This window comes from Cibotium barometz, chromosome 23 (assembly GCF_041138505.1).
Source record: "Cibotium barometz isolate CiBa-2024 chromosome 23, ASM4113850v1, whole genome shotgun sequence".
NCBI lineage: Eukaryota > Viridiplantae > Streptophyta > Polypodiopsida > Cyatheales > Cibotiaceae > Cibotium > Cibotium barometz.
In genome coordinates, this window is record NC_141068.1 from 9,546,135 (window position 1) to 9,561,519 (window position 15,385).

Below are 15,385 nucleotides of genomic sequence, written 5' to 3' on the forward strand. Positions count from 1 at the left end.
AGCTACATCACATCCCAAAAGTATGTGTGTTATACTATTAAACAAGAAGATAAGGATATAGAGAGTCTTACTGACCTGGAAGCTATCTATTTGATTGGAGATGGATATCAATAGAACCTAGAAGTTTGCAACAAAATGCGAGGAGAGTGCTTAACATTTTCCAAATAGCCCTATATCGCGTTTTCCTGCAAATTCCTATATTTCTTTTGGTTTTCATTTCTTCCTCATTGTTTTGCTTTCTTTGGCCCTGGGGAATTCTTCCTAGTATCATCTACTGTCCAGGAATCTGTGAGGTGACCCTAGCATTTGATTGGAGATAGATATCAACAGAAATGGAAAATTTGCACAACAAAATGCGAGGAGAGTACTTGACATTTTCCAAATGGCCCTACATCGCGTTTTCTTGCAAATTCCTGTGTCCCTTTTGGTTTTCACTTCTTCCTCATTGTTTTGCTTTCTTTGGCCCTGGGGATTTCTTCCTTGATGATGAGAAAAGTTTTTGCTTTGGAACAGTTGATTCTCAGGCCCCTCCTTTCAAGAGGAAGTTGGACTTTTCTGCTGCTATACTTAGACCACAGCAATCACCAGGTGAGTCATGTGTGCTCATGAAGGGAGTTGTTTGGTGATATCCTATACATTCCCTGATTACATATGTCAGCATATAGAATTAATGATATATAAATTTTGGTTCAGGCAAAAGGAAGAGACTGGAGCAAAAAGCTGAGTCTTCCCTCTCAAAACAAAAGGAATCAGAAGAGCACAAATCTCCAGATTTGCTCCTATTCGACTTTCTTCACAAATGCAAGGCTCAGAGGAACTTCCACATATACCACAGTATTTTCAATAGGGAGTTCACTATGAGCTCTGTACTGGAGCATCACAGAGATTTTCTTTCAGACCATTGGGATACCTTCAAACAACTGACAGAGGGAGAAAGAATTGTGGAAGGTGAAAAGGTTTTTGTGCATATAAATCATATTGTCTCCATTGACAGGCTGAGGTACCATGTGAATAGAAGATTTGACAGCCTGCCTGAGGAATATAAATTCAACTATAACTTGCACACCAGAAAGTGTAGAGTGCTTGAGGAAACCATGGCATTCCTTATGTACATTGTCTTCAGTCACAGTACTCTCTAGAAGAGCAAGGGCAGGAGGCTGAAGAAGAAGACACATCTGAAGAAGCAGAGGAAAAAGAGGATGTTCCTGTGGCAACAGAAATGGCAGAGCAGGAAGAAGATATCACTCTCCAGGATGAGGGGCTGCAAGTGGCTGCTCTTGACCTTGTTCAACTGAGGACTGAAACTCTTAGGGCAGCACATCCAGTTGAAGATTTTGATGTTCAGAGCAGCAACTATGCAGTGCCCATGCTTCCAGGTGTCTTGATTGGTGGTAAAGATTATGTCTTCCTCCATGATATAGAGTGTATGTTCAATTTGAGGGAGGACTATGCCATTTCCCTTATTGCCCAGGCTTCAAGGCTTGACAAGGAGGTTGGCATAGAGGAGAAGGTATGATCTTGTTACTTCAAATCAAATACTTTATCTTGTGTTTAAATGTTTTGTAGTTGTGTATTGTCTCACTCCAATCTTTTGATATGTGGCAGCTACAAATTGAGGATGACACATTCCTCCGGAGAACAAGTGGAAGCAGGCCGGCTGGGTTTGGCAAAATGTCAAGCCTAGCTCATTATATTCATGATCTAGGCAGTGCTAAGATCTTGATTTACCATAGGCAGTTGAGCAACAATGGAGAAGCCATTGTTTACTTCTTTAAATGTTTGTCTAGCGTTTTAGGTGGACATGATCTTTCATGGCAAAAGGAAAAGATCATTTTGATAGAGAGGTTGTCTGCCATAGATATATTTGGGGATTATGTGAATAAGCAAACTTCTAGGGCCTCTTACTTTTTGTCTTACACTTCTTATGCATTAGCATGTGGTGTTAAGGAGCCCAAATGTCTGGAGGGCTATGGAAAACACAAGCTCATAAGGTTTCGAGAGCCACCCATGATTGCATCAGGCGACACAATCCAAGAAGAAGAACACGTGGAGATAGCTGAAGATAAGGATACCCCTCCCAGACAAGCAATAGAGGCAAGCATTGATAAACAGACAGTCGACATCAAGCCAACAAAGAAGAAAAAGAGTCCAATCAAGATCAAAAAGAGAGTTCCGATTGGTAGGCCCTGGGAGTAATAGGATTTAGTCATCAAATATAGCACAAACATTATGTTGAAGTTGAACTGATTTGTACAAAGTCTTTGATCCTCTACCTTTCCCTTTTGCATTTGTCCCATCACCGTACGACACTTCAGTACTCTTCCCACACTCAGTAGCTTCTAAAAGCGTTTGACACTCAGTACAACACATTCAGTACGACACTTCAGTACTCTTCCCACACTCAGTAGCTTCTAAAAGCGTTTGACACTCAGTACACACTCAGTAGCTTCTAAAAGCATTTGACACTCAGTACACACTCAGTACCTTATTAGTAAGGATCAATAGTGTGTCTAGCATAATTAAGTAGTATTGATTGAATTTTTTGTGTGTAGCTCATGGATGTATTGATGCTTGTTAATATAGATCACATGTTTCACAAAAGAAATACTTTTGATGGAGTCTTAAAACATATAGGCATAACACCAAGAGTCACTTGTTCCACAAAATAAAAATCTATTGATTGAGTTTGAAAACATGTGGACATAACACCAAATAAGTTACAAATTGCTATTCATGTTTACTTGTCCATTTATGGTTTCTAAATATCTTTGAATCCCTCCATTGTCTATGTCTCTCTGCTGCCATTGAATTGTCCAAAGTTTGTCTTCGTCTTTGCTTTTGGGCTAGAATAAAAGCAAGCTTGACTTTGCAGCTAGCAACTTTTCTTTTAGCATGCAGCCTCTATAGTATGCCTCGGTAAAACCATTGGAAGACTTCCTTCAGACTATTTGCCTTTTGACTCCCTCCGTAGTGTTGTGTGTGTCTGAAAAATGCATTACGTGCCATGTAGTGAGACTTATCCATGCCTTGGGTAGACCAAATTGCTGGGCATCCATACTTTTTGACAAAATAGGGAAGGTGGTTGTAGATGATATGATGTTTTCACAGAGACATAAGAATGCATATTAAGTTATAAAAAAAAAGAGGATCACACTTAAGTAAAAGAAGAAGACATAACTTTACCATGTAGTGAGTTATATTGCAGGCTGTCCACGCGTCTTTCATTGACTTCCCAAAATGTTTAATTGCCTCTTCAAAGTTCTTGTAATCACTTTTTGTCCATGTTACATTGTCACAGAACATGAAGAGTTGATCAAGAGACCTCCACACCTCTGCCTTCACATTTCGTGCTTCCCCATGTGCCTCATGATCTTTCACGGCGTTATGGACTTGCTTCCACAATCCATAATTAATCCTTGAAACTGTTCTACCTTGCCTTACTTGCTTACTACTGTGTTTGGGTCGAGACAAGAATCTTCTTGCCTTAACACCACCAATAGAGGGCTTGATTGGTACCTCCTTGCCATTGGTAGACTTTTTAAAATCCTTTGTGATATGAACATCACCTCCATGCAGACCTATATCGGATAACACTTTTTCCAATGCTTGAAGAGCATCCTTTCTATTTTTTTCGGGATGGAGTTTCCAAGCAAATCCAATATACAAAAATACCAATTTCTCAATAATTCGACATAGGCCATGCAATGTGCATATGTGAACATTACATAGTGGAATGTCAAGAATGGCCTTGAAGTCAGGGTCAACTTTATCTCTATTAGGTGCTCTCTTCCACCATTTGGAATCCATTACTTGAGCTGATTCTTTGCAGTAAAGACAAGGAGACTTTGAGTTGCCTCCTTTACTAACGTTATACATGCACTTAAGTGTTTTAAGATCCCCCGCCATGTGCCACTCTACTTGAAAATCACCTTTTCCTGCAACATGGAGATTCTCTCCTTACACTTGTCTTTTATTTATTCTTGGTATTTCCGTGTGGTGAAACACCCAATCTAGTGTTTCATGGTCTTCTGTCTTTACCTGTGATTATAGAAAACAAAAGTCTTACTATAAAAGATTTGAAAACAATGACTAAAATCAAGTACGAAACAAAAAATGATCATACCTGGAACGAGCCTAACCACCATATGTGTTTCTCCGACTGCACACTAAAATACTTCGAACTCGCTTCAATCATTCAATGATGTATCAAGTGCTCCATTCATCAATGTAATAGTAATCCTTTCCATTTTCTTTTCCTTTACAACCTCACACTCATCCAGTTTGATGACAAATTTCAAAATGCCTTTGCACTCCTCAAATGTTATTCCATAAAACTCGACCATTCTTCTTTGAAGTTGTTGTAGATCTACAAATATATTGTTCCAAGGGTCATACACAGTGGTTCCTTTACCACCATGAAATATTTCTTCAATATGCTTGTCAATCTCATAGTCTTTTTGTAACATGAATCGTGGAAGTGTGGCGGTATCCATGTAAATATTTTGAAAAAGTGCAATCATCAAGTTTAGTGATGGATTCTTTATGAGAGGCCTGCACACGTCGTCAAAAGAGATGCGAAATCTTCGGGAAACAAAAAAAAACTAAGGAGATATTTAATGCAAAATCGTGTTAGTTAGACAAAAGATTATCTTATTCCTTTCTGAACTGACAGTTCTGTAGTCCTTACTGAAAGTTCTGAGCCACTTTTTCGTATTTTACTATTTTTGAGGTCTTTTAGGAGAGAAATAAATAAATAAATAGTGAATTTCTTACAGGGCCCCAAAATGAGCTCCCTTTTTCCCTAATGATGCATATGCTCTACCACTAAGTGAGTGATCAAGCAAAGAATGCAATAGGCATGCGCACAATTCAAATGCTACACGCACACACACATGCACTCACAAATCAAAGTATAAGCACATACAAGCATGGAGAAGAAGAAGAAGAAGAAAGAGGAGATTGAAAAGCATGAGCCTTTGCAAGCTCAAGGAAACCTTGTTATTCTCTTTGCAAATGAGAGCTCTCAAAAATGTGCACTCAAAGAATGAGGCTGCAAGAGTTGCCTTTTATACCTACGGCTAGTTTTTGACAATGTCTAGGGGCCCAAATGGGTTTTAACTCACCTAGGCATTTATTTGGCCTTGCCATTACAACTTTATGAGGCTGATAACCATTACAACATACTTTTGAGACAAGATATCATGGGAATTATACAAAGGTTTGACATAAAATATGCGGAAAAAGAATGACTAGACTTTAGGGACTTAATGTGAGCAAGCTTGAAGAGACCATGCAGATGCTTGAGCAAGGACACCATATTGTGGCCTTTTCAAGCATGCTCATTGCTCAAATCCTTTCTTATGAACCTCAAGTCCCTGTAAAGCATCCTCAAGTATACATAATAAGTATATTCTATTGAAGATACATTTTCACAAATCAAAAGGAGCTTTCAACATGTCTAAAGAGCTTTTCAAGCATGCTTATTGCTCAAATCCTTTCTTATGAACTTCTCCCTGTAAAGCATCCTCAAGTATACATAATAAGTATATTCTATTGAAGATACATTTTCACAATCAAAAGGAGCTTTCAACATGTCCAAAGAGACTACAACATCATTGCCTCTTTAAAATTGATCAAGGCTTCTTATATTATAGCCTTGATCAAGTTCATCGTGGATTTTCCAAGGCCTTTTTATACAACACAATCAAGTCCATAACACTACTTTTGTAGACCACAAGCCATTTTAAGAACTTTTGTTAGAGAAATTGAAAATCCTTACTCTTCAAGTGTAAGATTTAAGCCTGTTCCTTCTAAGAAAATACACCAAACACACAAAAGAAGCTGAAAAAAAATATTAATTGGTATAATTTTCTTTTATCTAGATGTGTCTAAGACCCAAATTAGTCTAACAATTAGGACTAACAAGAAAAATGAAAATTGTGTTTTCTATAGTCAACTTTAAGGACCGTTTTCATAAAAAAAACATTTAAAAAATTAGTGAGTTTTTGGAAAATCAATTTTTGAGTAGGTAAAACCATCATTAATATGATGTATGTGATCCATTTACAAGGAAGTTTTGTGTCCCACCAAATGGAGTTACTTCTAGCTAGTTGGAACAAAGTTATCCTTTTTAAAAGTGTGTTTTTTCTTTTAACACTCGTGTCAAGAAAAATTCCTTTTAAAAAATATCGTTATTCTGTCTTTTGAAATTTGTGTTTCATACTAATTCCATTCATTTTCTTAGCACTACACGTGCACATGCACACCTCGTGTGAATGCCAACTAGGTCACATTCACCTTGAAGTAGAGAGTGGCCAAAGCCTGATGAGTTTTTTGTACGACTGGCCTTAGGCCCAAGATCCTCCCGTAGTTACTAATTTTCCACCGCCCGTATGTGCTTAATTATCCGCCCGTAGGCGATGCCGCCGAGGAAGCACCAAGGGGGTTTTCAACCCAAGACCTCTTGGTCCTAGGCAAACACCTTCACCACTTGAGCTATCACCTCATTGGCAGCCTGATGACTCTTTTGTGCGAGCATCGGAATCAAACATGGCTTAACTAGGTAAAATGATTTGTTTCAGATGTGTAGATGTACAGAAGCAGTTTACAGTAATGACAATTGGTGAAAATCCATTCTGTTGAGGAAAAATAAAAACCATTTAAGGCAAAACAAAATGCACATTATTACTACGATCACTTGGTCAAAATGCAGAAGATAAGTACCCAACATGTACACATCACCCCTCCACATCAACCCATTGAAGAGGTCCCTGCATGAAGAGGCAGGCACCTTCACAACGAAACTGTGCACTCCAGGAAATAAGCATCCAGCTTTACAATTCAGCGTGTGAATACAACACACATCTGCAATTATCATAAGCTTTACTACACATAGCACGCAGGCATGAAACTCTTTACTTCACTATCTGCCTGCATAGTCCAGACTACGCAACGACACAATATCCATGCACAACCATTGCACAATATCCTTGCACAAATGATTCTTCTAACTGTATAGACAATGATGATGCAAGGCAAGACCTCACTAGAATACCCTCACAACCAATGTTACACATTTTCTAGACACGATACTGTCATCTCAGAGCCGCTGCGTAACCTTTCAGCAAGGAGAATATAGTGCAAAAGGTGTAAAATGGTCTAGAGCCACTGCGTAACCTTTCAGCAAGGAGAATATAGAGCAAAGGGGGGAAATAGTCTAGGGCTGACTTAGTCGCTCAGAGACTTGAAGCACACATCTATTCAAATTGGGCGGCTAAAAACGAAGAGCACAGATTCTGGTTGGGGGGGTGGAGAGGCATAGATTCTGGTGGGGGAAGGGTGACAATTTGCACCATACACAGAATTCAACTATATATAATAAACAAAGGACGTAAAGCACATTTCCAGCTCAAAGCATTCTGACTCAATGACACCACCAAGTTCCTAGTGTCATCCACTCAAGCGACATACCTAGTGTCATCCACTCAAGCCACATACCTAGTAAAAACTACCGAACATCACTAGATTGCCTGCCTTGTAGTAACAGCACTAGAACACATCACAATTACTTGTTAATAGGATAGAACTTGACTGTTCAGATCCCATATACTAATATAGCCAGGTAACACTGAAAGAATCATCAAAATAACAAATATATGAACATGTTGATTGATCAAATGCCTTGCCAATGTTGGCATAATGGTAGTATATGTCAGTAGTCTATTTACATAAACTCGACGGCAGACAGCTTTCCAAGAAAGCTAGGTTTTTACATTTACATAAATTTCTGCCTGCGTGTTACAGACAGCCCTCTAATCATCTGTAATTTTTGTTTGTTGACAATCAAGCTGCCTTCGCAAAGCCAACACGGGCTTCCCCATAATCGAAAACAGTGTGATAGACACCCATGAAGACATCTCCCAATATCCTGTAAGGAGGCAATATAGATTCAGTCCCTTGAAACTTAGCCAAAAAGAACAAAGCAGCTTAACATTTCCATGTTGAGGCCTTACCACAAAGGTCCAGAGGGTACATCAAGTCCCATAAAGCCACTGACACACTGAGCTTCTTTGCCTTCTCCAATTTTCAGAATGTACTGTCACAACATTTGGAATGAGCCATAAATAGTCAATTTCCAATGTTGTTACACATCAAACCTTGCTCCACATAAACCATCTGACATTGGTGTAGTATAATAGACAAATGACATGTATGACGTGTACCTGTTCAGGTGTGAGACTAAAATGTTTTCCCCCAATGGTGAAGGTCACATCAGGCATTGAAGAAAGACGGTCACAATCTACCACAGACTCCCCGTTAGGGTTTGGCAGGCGCTCACACAACTATCAAAGCGACCGTCATACAATTCTTTAGCCTCCAGAAAAACTACAAAACATCATTAAGAATTTGTTCAACAAGGTCTCACATTGCTAATATAGGCCTTGACCAACTCTGCAGACTGGTTGTTCATGACTCGATTCTGAGCCCAAACAACAGCCATTTCACATACATAGCATCCTGTATCTCCAAGACCATGATGACCTCTGTCCACTACACTAGCAATGTTTGCCCTGTTCAAAAAAGCAATCACATCAGGCCCGGAAGAGAGCAGCCACATATTTTGGCATCACCAAATTGCATCATATAAAAGATCTAGAATACTTACTCTTCACCTTGTGCCCTCTGAGAGCACATGCCAATCTGAGCACAAATCTTATAGGGGCTCATCTGTTATCGCAACATACATACCCAAATAAAGTTACAGATTAAACCTACAGAAGCTTATGTTATCTTTAAAAGTGACATGGTTCAATTCACAGTCGTTTGACATTTGGACAATGCAAATAGATAATAATGAAGACGGGGGACATCAAACCTGTTGCATAATCATTTCAATCATTGCTTCTCCATACTGAGTCACTACAGTCTTGCATTGTTGGTTCATCACTCCAGCTGCTCCAATTGCCTCATTGATAGCAGTGATTATTCCCTGATGCAGAGACGTCCTTGATCAGCATAATCCGCTCCACAAACATACGAGCCAAACAAGAGAAAAGTCTACTCACTGTTGGACCAGCCATCAAAGAAGTTCCGGAGTCTGCAATAGCAGCACATCCCTTGACACAGAAACCTGCTCAAACCCAATATGAAAAAGTATATATTAAGCACTTGCACAAGGCACAAGGTCAAGAAAGAGATAGAATTGAACTGTATCGTGCAGTGTAGGGCACAATACCTGTAGTCTTCCCATCAATCAGAAAATCTCCCATGTCAAACTGCAGAGGATATACTCAGAGAGTCAGTCAGAAAGTGGGACAAGGCAAGATATGTGGCACTTGTGGATAAAACGTGCTTAAGAACACAGGTACATAATTTCTTGAACAGGTTTTGTATTTGAAACTAGACAGGGAGAAGGAAATTAAATTCACTCTTGACGCAAAACTCAACGATTTTCTTCTACACCTGCCAGTAGCCCTTCCTTGTCACAGGCACGTAAGTATGCTGCCCAACATAGTGATCGGGATCCATTCCACCAAAGATCAATTCCCCACCCTTCTCATCTTGTGCATTCCTGTTAAGCCAAAACGAAAACACTGGACTGGAAACTCGGCCTTGATCCAGCATGTTGTACCTGCACATACCACCACCAGAGGCCAATTATAAAGGCAAGCTGAAAGACAGGTTTGAGACCACCCGTCACACAAAACAACATGTGAGCTGCAATCACCAGACAGGAGTTGCATCACCCACTGCAAACTCTTTAAAGCCAAGTCCGAGTATTCCATCAAACTTAGCAAGCAGAAATGTAAGTCCTGGCTCTTTTACAGCCTCCATAAAATCCTGCCAATTCCATAAATTTCATCATAAGGCCGAGTCACGACTGCATGGCACATACTTTCTGCCGAGTACCAACAAAACCGCAGTCATCTGTGCCTGAGACTGCTAAAGACAGCTTACACAGACAGTGTCAAAGCCTTGCCTGTTCAGTAATTTCAATATCACCTACAGTCACTGTATCCCGCGAAAGAATGCCATAGACAGCACCAGTACCATATTGTATGTTGCATTCCTTGCCTATAAAATGAGGTACATGTCAGCTGAAAGTGCTAAATCCATGCATTTACAGATCACAAGAATGTGCAGTTAGGCTCACCATCCTCTTTATAGGTGGAGGATTTGCTGGGCTTGAACTTGGGATGAAGATAACAAGATACCTATATCCAAAACATAACAAGCAATCAGCCAGCACTCATATATATTACAGAAGTTAAGCAACTCAAGCATACCAGTGGCCATGCGAAGAGTTTCCGGAGATGCAACGCACACATAAACGTGATAACATGTAAACATTAAGAGCCAAAGCGCATGAGAACCTTCGTCAGGCAAGGACCATCACACCACTAACTAACAAATCAGTTGAAAACTAGGTGTAAAATACTGACCAACCTATGCCCTTGTGGTCTGAAGTTCAACTCACAACACTGAACGCCTTACAATAAAACAGTTTTCTTGTACAATCCAGTCCCACGCTACAGAGGCCAGAAGATTGTAAATTGTTCATAGAACACCTAAAAGCTAAGTGCCGTAAGTTCCTCTCCAAATCAAGTTTACAAGCATCTTATATACAAATCATTAACCATAACTCATTCTATCATTAACTACAATTCCACATAACATGTCAAATGTGATCCTCGCATGGATGATAAGAGTCTTGGAACTTATAAAAGGGGTTCTGCTAATTCTTCAATGGAGGGGCAACCATGCAGAATTCGGAGTCGTCCATATCTCTTCACAGTAAGGGATTGTTCTCAAGTTTCTAACATGTCATCAGAGCGCTCCTCAAATAGAAAAAGAGGCACATATGATCCTCAAGTGTGAGTGATACGGTGCGGGCACTGGTTTTTTTAATCAAAGTTTATCAGTGGCAAATACCCGCGAATAGGTTCTAGTGTTCAAAATGAAAACGGAACACATGCGATCATCAAGTGTGAATAGTAGGAAGTATGTGGTGTGGATGCTGGTTTTCTTGAACAAAGTCATCATAATAGAAAGGTATGATCTGCCTAGGCTGCTTGCCCACACAGGCTAGGCTGCTTGTGTCCTACTACCAACAAACCACGGACCTAATGTCAACAAGCATGACACGACCTGAACTAACAATTTTGTACAAGAAAAAACTCTGCTGCCTTGCTCCACCTACCTTGAAAATAAGACATTATATTTCTAAGCAAAAAACACATGAAATTCCCCCTCTCCCTTACTCAACCCTGTAAAATAAAAGGGCCAAATAGAACACCCCTAGTCTGCCCTGTCAATAAGCCATCAAAAGTGGCTTTGACCTTAATAAAAACTTGACCCAATCTATGCAACTTTACCCCATAACCATACACAATAGCCTGGCAAGGCCTGAGTTTAGAACTTGACACTTTGGGAAAACTCTAAGAATGGCTTCCAATGCTCTGCATACTGCATGGTGACTCTCCACTAGGAGATAACAAGCAACAAGACAAATCATAATCAGAAGGGAGGCACGCACAGATTAGTCACATGCCCAAAGAGTCAAATAATAGAGACAACACAGACAACACCAGCTAGCATTGGATAGCTTACAATGGCTAACTCGACCCAAGGTATGCTCTGCAAGATCAGAGATCCTGAACTATGCTCTTAAGGAGTCGCTGTTCTTGCCCAAAACTGTCCAATGCCAAGAAAATGCAGCAATCCCTTTCTATACACATCCCTGTAAGCCTATCAACCTAGCACCCAATTATTTTCCATGCAACCTCACAACAAGGCAAGCATGATCATAGAATCTCTATGGGATGCGAAAATGGGATTACATACACAAATTCATGATACATACCGAGAGGCGGCACTTGGCAGAGGGCACCCACAGGTTGGAGCTGCCGGTATCAAAGACAACAGTGAACTTCTGAGGGGGAGTTCCAATCCCGATCTCTCCATAATACTGGGCATCCAAATAATTTTTCAGCTCCACGCCTTGCCCCGCATACAGGTGGTGGCCTGCATAGGGACCTTGAAGACGTGCGCGATCCTTCAATCGGAGCTTTGCCACCTTCAGAGTGTCTTCATCTATAGCCTTCTTCTTCAAGCTGACGCGCTGCAACTCAGACGAGAAGGCAACTGTGAACAAGGCTAAAAGGAATATAACAGAAAGAACAACCCTCGCCATGGTTTCTGTAGGGCAGCGAGATGAAGAGATTCTGCAGAAAAATGGGCAAAAGAAAATGTGGTAAATGACAGCAGGAACACAACAATTGGAAGAGAATATGGGTCGAAACACACAAATCTGGCAAGAAAAACGAAACTGAACAAAATTGAGCGGGTGACTCAAAACCTGGTCGTCGCCATTGCAGAACCTCGCATACGTACAGGTCGATATATTCGCTTGGACGGGGAAGACAGTGCCAACAATAAACCAGAATTGAATTATCTCACACGTCCGCGGGGGTCCCTTCACACCTTACCTTAGAAGCCAACTAAACCTATAAGGAGAAAATTCTGTTTCACATTAATTATAACACTAGAGTATGGGAGATGAAGGATTGAGTAAGGTAAAGAACATGGTGAATCACAGACAACATGACAGTCTCTGCTCTCATGTGAAGGTCGGGATTAGCGGTAGTTAATCAGTAGTTTCACAGAGGATTAGCAGTTTATTAATCAGAAGTTCTCAACCATCAGTCACTTCAAGCGCTCCGTCGGGGCCGAGGCTGTCTGCATGGCCGCCGCGTCAGGCTTTCCTCAGCCTAACGCGTGGCAGCTGCATGCACCCTCGTTACTTCAGTTCAATGCGCCGTCTCGTCCGGTCGACCTCATCGGCGTTGCTCCTTCTCCTTTGTGCTTCCCGTCTCCTCCTCAGGCAGTTCACGAAGCCTTCCATGGCCTGCCCATGGAAACCGCTCTCAAGTCACACAGTGTTGTCTCCGGCCCAGCCCTGAATCTCCCTCCTTCGCTGGTGGATGCCCAAGGTCCTTCGTCATCTGATCGTCTCTGTAAAACGGGGGCGTTAGTGCTATTGGAGCAGGGGACGCACATTTTGGAGGTAAGCCCTCAGTCACTCTTCCTTCTTCTCAAATCTGAAGAATACAGCATGATCTGGAGAATAGGGCTCTTATCGGTTTGCTGGCAGGTCCTAGACCCCCAGCAGAGTCTATCAGAAGCTGGATTCGACTCCAGTGGGGTGCGATTGGTGCTAAAGTGGAGACCATCCAGGCCCTTCCTAAAAACCACTATCTGTTCGTTTTCAAGCTCTCGCATATGGCATTTGATGTCCTCAGCAGAGGCCAATGGCTCATCCGCAATTCCCCCCTCAGCTTTTTTCGCTGGAACAAAGATTTTAATCCTGAAGCCTCTGCCTTGGTTAACTACCCTGTCTGGGGGGGCAGAGTTTCCTAATCTGCCCCTCCACTACCATAATCACCTAGGAGTCATTGGATCGAAGCTGGGGAAAGTTCTAGGAGGAAAACCCCGCTCGGACTATGTGCCTTCTTGGCACCCTCAAGTTCTTATAGAAATGGACATTTCGCTGGATCTCCCCTCAGCAATTGATATCTTCACCGATGATGGTGAACACTTTGAGCAAGCCATAGTGTACAAATACCTCCCATCCGCTTGTTTTCACTGTGGTGCCACTGGGCACTTCGTCAGAAACTGTCCTCGACTTACCTCTGTCAACGCCCCTTCCCCAGCTTCTCCAGATCCCACCCCTCTTCAGCAAGCCCCTAAAGCAGCTAGAGTCACCCCCCCTAAGAGGGCGACCAAAGAAACCTGCCAGGACGCTTCTAAGACCAGGGCTAAATCTGTTAACAAGTTTGCCCTCCTAGCTACTTTACCAGAGTGGGTTGACTCTGAGGTTGAAGAGTCTCTACTCTCGGGCTCTGATGAAGAAGCAGAGGTGGGCAAATCGCTGGAAGATCAAGTCAATGAAAATGATCAATCTGCAATGCGAGAACTGAATGTTAATGTTCTGGCGGGAGACACCTCTACTTATAAAGGCAAGGAAGTACAGGTGGAGGGGGCTGGGCTTTCCACTCCTATGGAGATCCACAAAGACCACAAAAGACCTATGCAAGCTGCTTCACAAGCTTCGCCCATCAGAGCTCAGTCCAAGAAATCCAATAAGAAGTCCCATAAATGAGGATTGTCTCTTGGAACATCAAGGGGCTGTCAGACCCCATCAAGGCCAGGAAGCTGAAACAGTGGTTCCGCTCTAACAAATCGGAGATAATAGCTCTTCAGGAGGTCAAAACAAATGGCAACGATCTTTTTAGCCATCTTAAGGAGGTCTTCGAGGATCATAGATGGTTCTCTTCGTCTCATTCTAGAGGCTCTGGAGGTGCTGTCCTAGGAGTGCCCGTTAATTGGGATGTCTCCCCTCGGTTGTTGGGGGCTTCAACTAGATTTCAGCCAAGATAGATAAACCATTCAAGATTCAGATTTGCTCCATCTATGCAGGGGGTGCTGCTCTGCTGATAGAGCCAATTTGTGGAGTGAGCTCAAGGCGATGGATGGCCCAGTAGTCATTGTAGGAGATTTCAACATGGTGGAGTCCTTAGCGGATAGATACAAAGGCCTGGGCCAGGTAATCAAAGGATTAGAGAAAGAGAGTTGGGTCCAAGTCAAAGAGCTCTTTTCTTTGTGGGATGTAGGAGAGGAAGCTGAGTTCACTTGGCAGAACTACTCCTCTGGCGATAACGCCAGGAAGGCTAGATTAGACAGATGTTACATCTCTTCGGAATTAGCCAATATCTACTCCAGGGTCAAGTCAAAACCTAAATTCTCCTCTTGCTGTCGGATCATTATCCTCTGGTAGTCACCTTGGATGACAAAGCCACCAAGGTTAGAAGCTCATGGTTTCACACTGACGCTTCCCTCTTTCAGCTTAAGGTGGTGCAAAAAGAACTCAAGAAGATCTGGGTGAATGCATTCAGCAAAGCGCACTCCCCTACCGTGGCCTGGTCTCAAGCTCTGAGGGAGTCCCAAAAAGCTCTCATTGGTTTTAGGAAAGAGGTTACTATCATAAGAAGAAAAAGGAGAGAAGCTATCTATCTCCAGCTTATGGAACTTGAAGCCAAGAACAATGCTGTAGCTGAGGAACAAGAAGAGATCACCAAGCTAAGGGCCCATATTAGATTTGAGGAGGAACTGGCCTTCAAGCATGCCATGGTGTTCTTTAGAGAGTGGTGGGCTGGTAGGATCGATCGCTCGTCTAAAGAAATGTTCAAGATCCTGAGAAAAAAACAAGTGAGGGATCTTGTACCTCTGCTGACCACAAATGATGGCACGGCTAGGACTGAGGAGAAAAACTGTGTGCTGGTCCGCTATCACTTTCAAAAGCTCTTTAGTACACCTGAACTGTCCA

At 41.9% G+C, this 15,385-nt stretch overlaps 1 protein-coding gene across 1 annotated transcript; it reads right to left on the reverse strand.

Moving 5' to 3' along the window:
• Nucleotides 1-7,642: 7,642 nt before the first annotated feature.
• LOC147625606 (aspartic proteinase oryzasin-1-like) lies at nt 7,643-12,488 on the reverse strand. The gene is made up of 14 exons (XM_086817129.1): nt 12,359-12,488; nt 11,864-12,224; nt 10,154-10,214; nt 9,980-10,074; nt 9,728-9,840; nt 9,463-9,631; nt 9,236-9,275; nt 9,066-9,130; nt 8,876-8,989; nt 8,666-8,727; nt 8,426-8,570; nt 8,223-8,342; nt 8,013-8,095; nt 7,643-7,927 (listed from the first exon to the last, which is right to left on the reverse strand). The coding sequence occupies exons 1-14, from the start codon at nt 12,385-12,387 to the stop codon at nt 7,843-7,845; spliced, it is 1,542 nt and encodes a 513-aa protein (XP_086673255.1). The 5' UTR covers nt 12,388-12,488; the 3' UTR covers nt 7,643-7,842.
• Nucleotides 12,489-15,385: the final 2,897 nt, after the last annotated feature.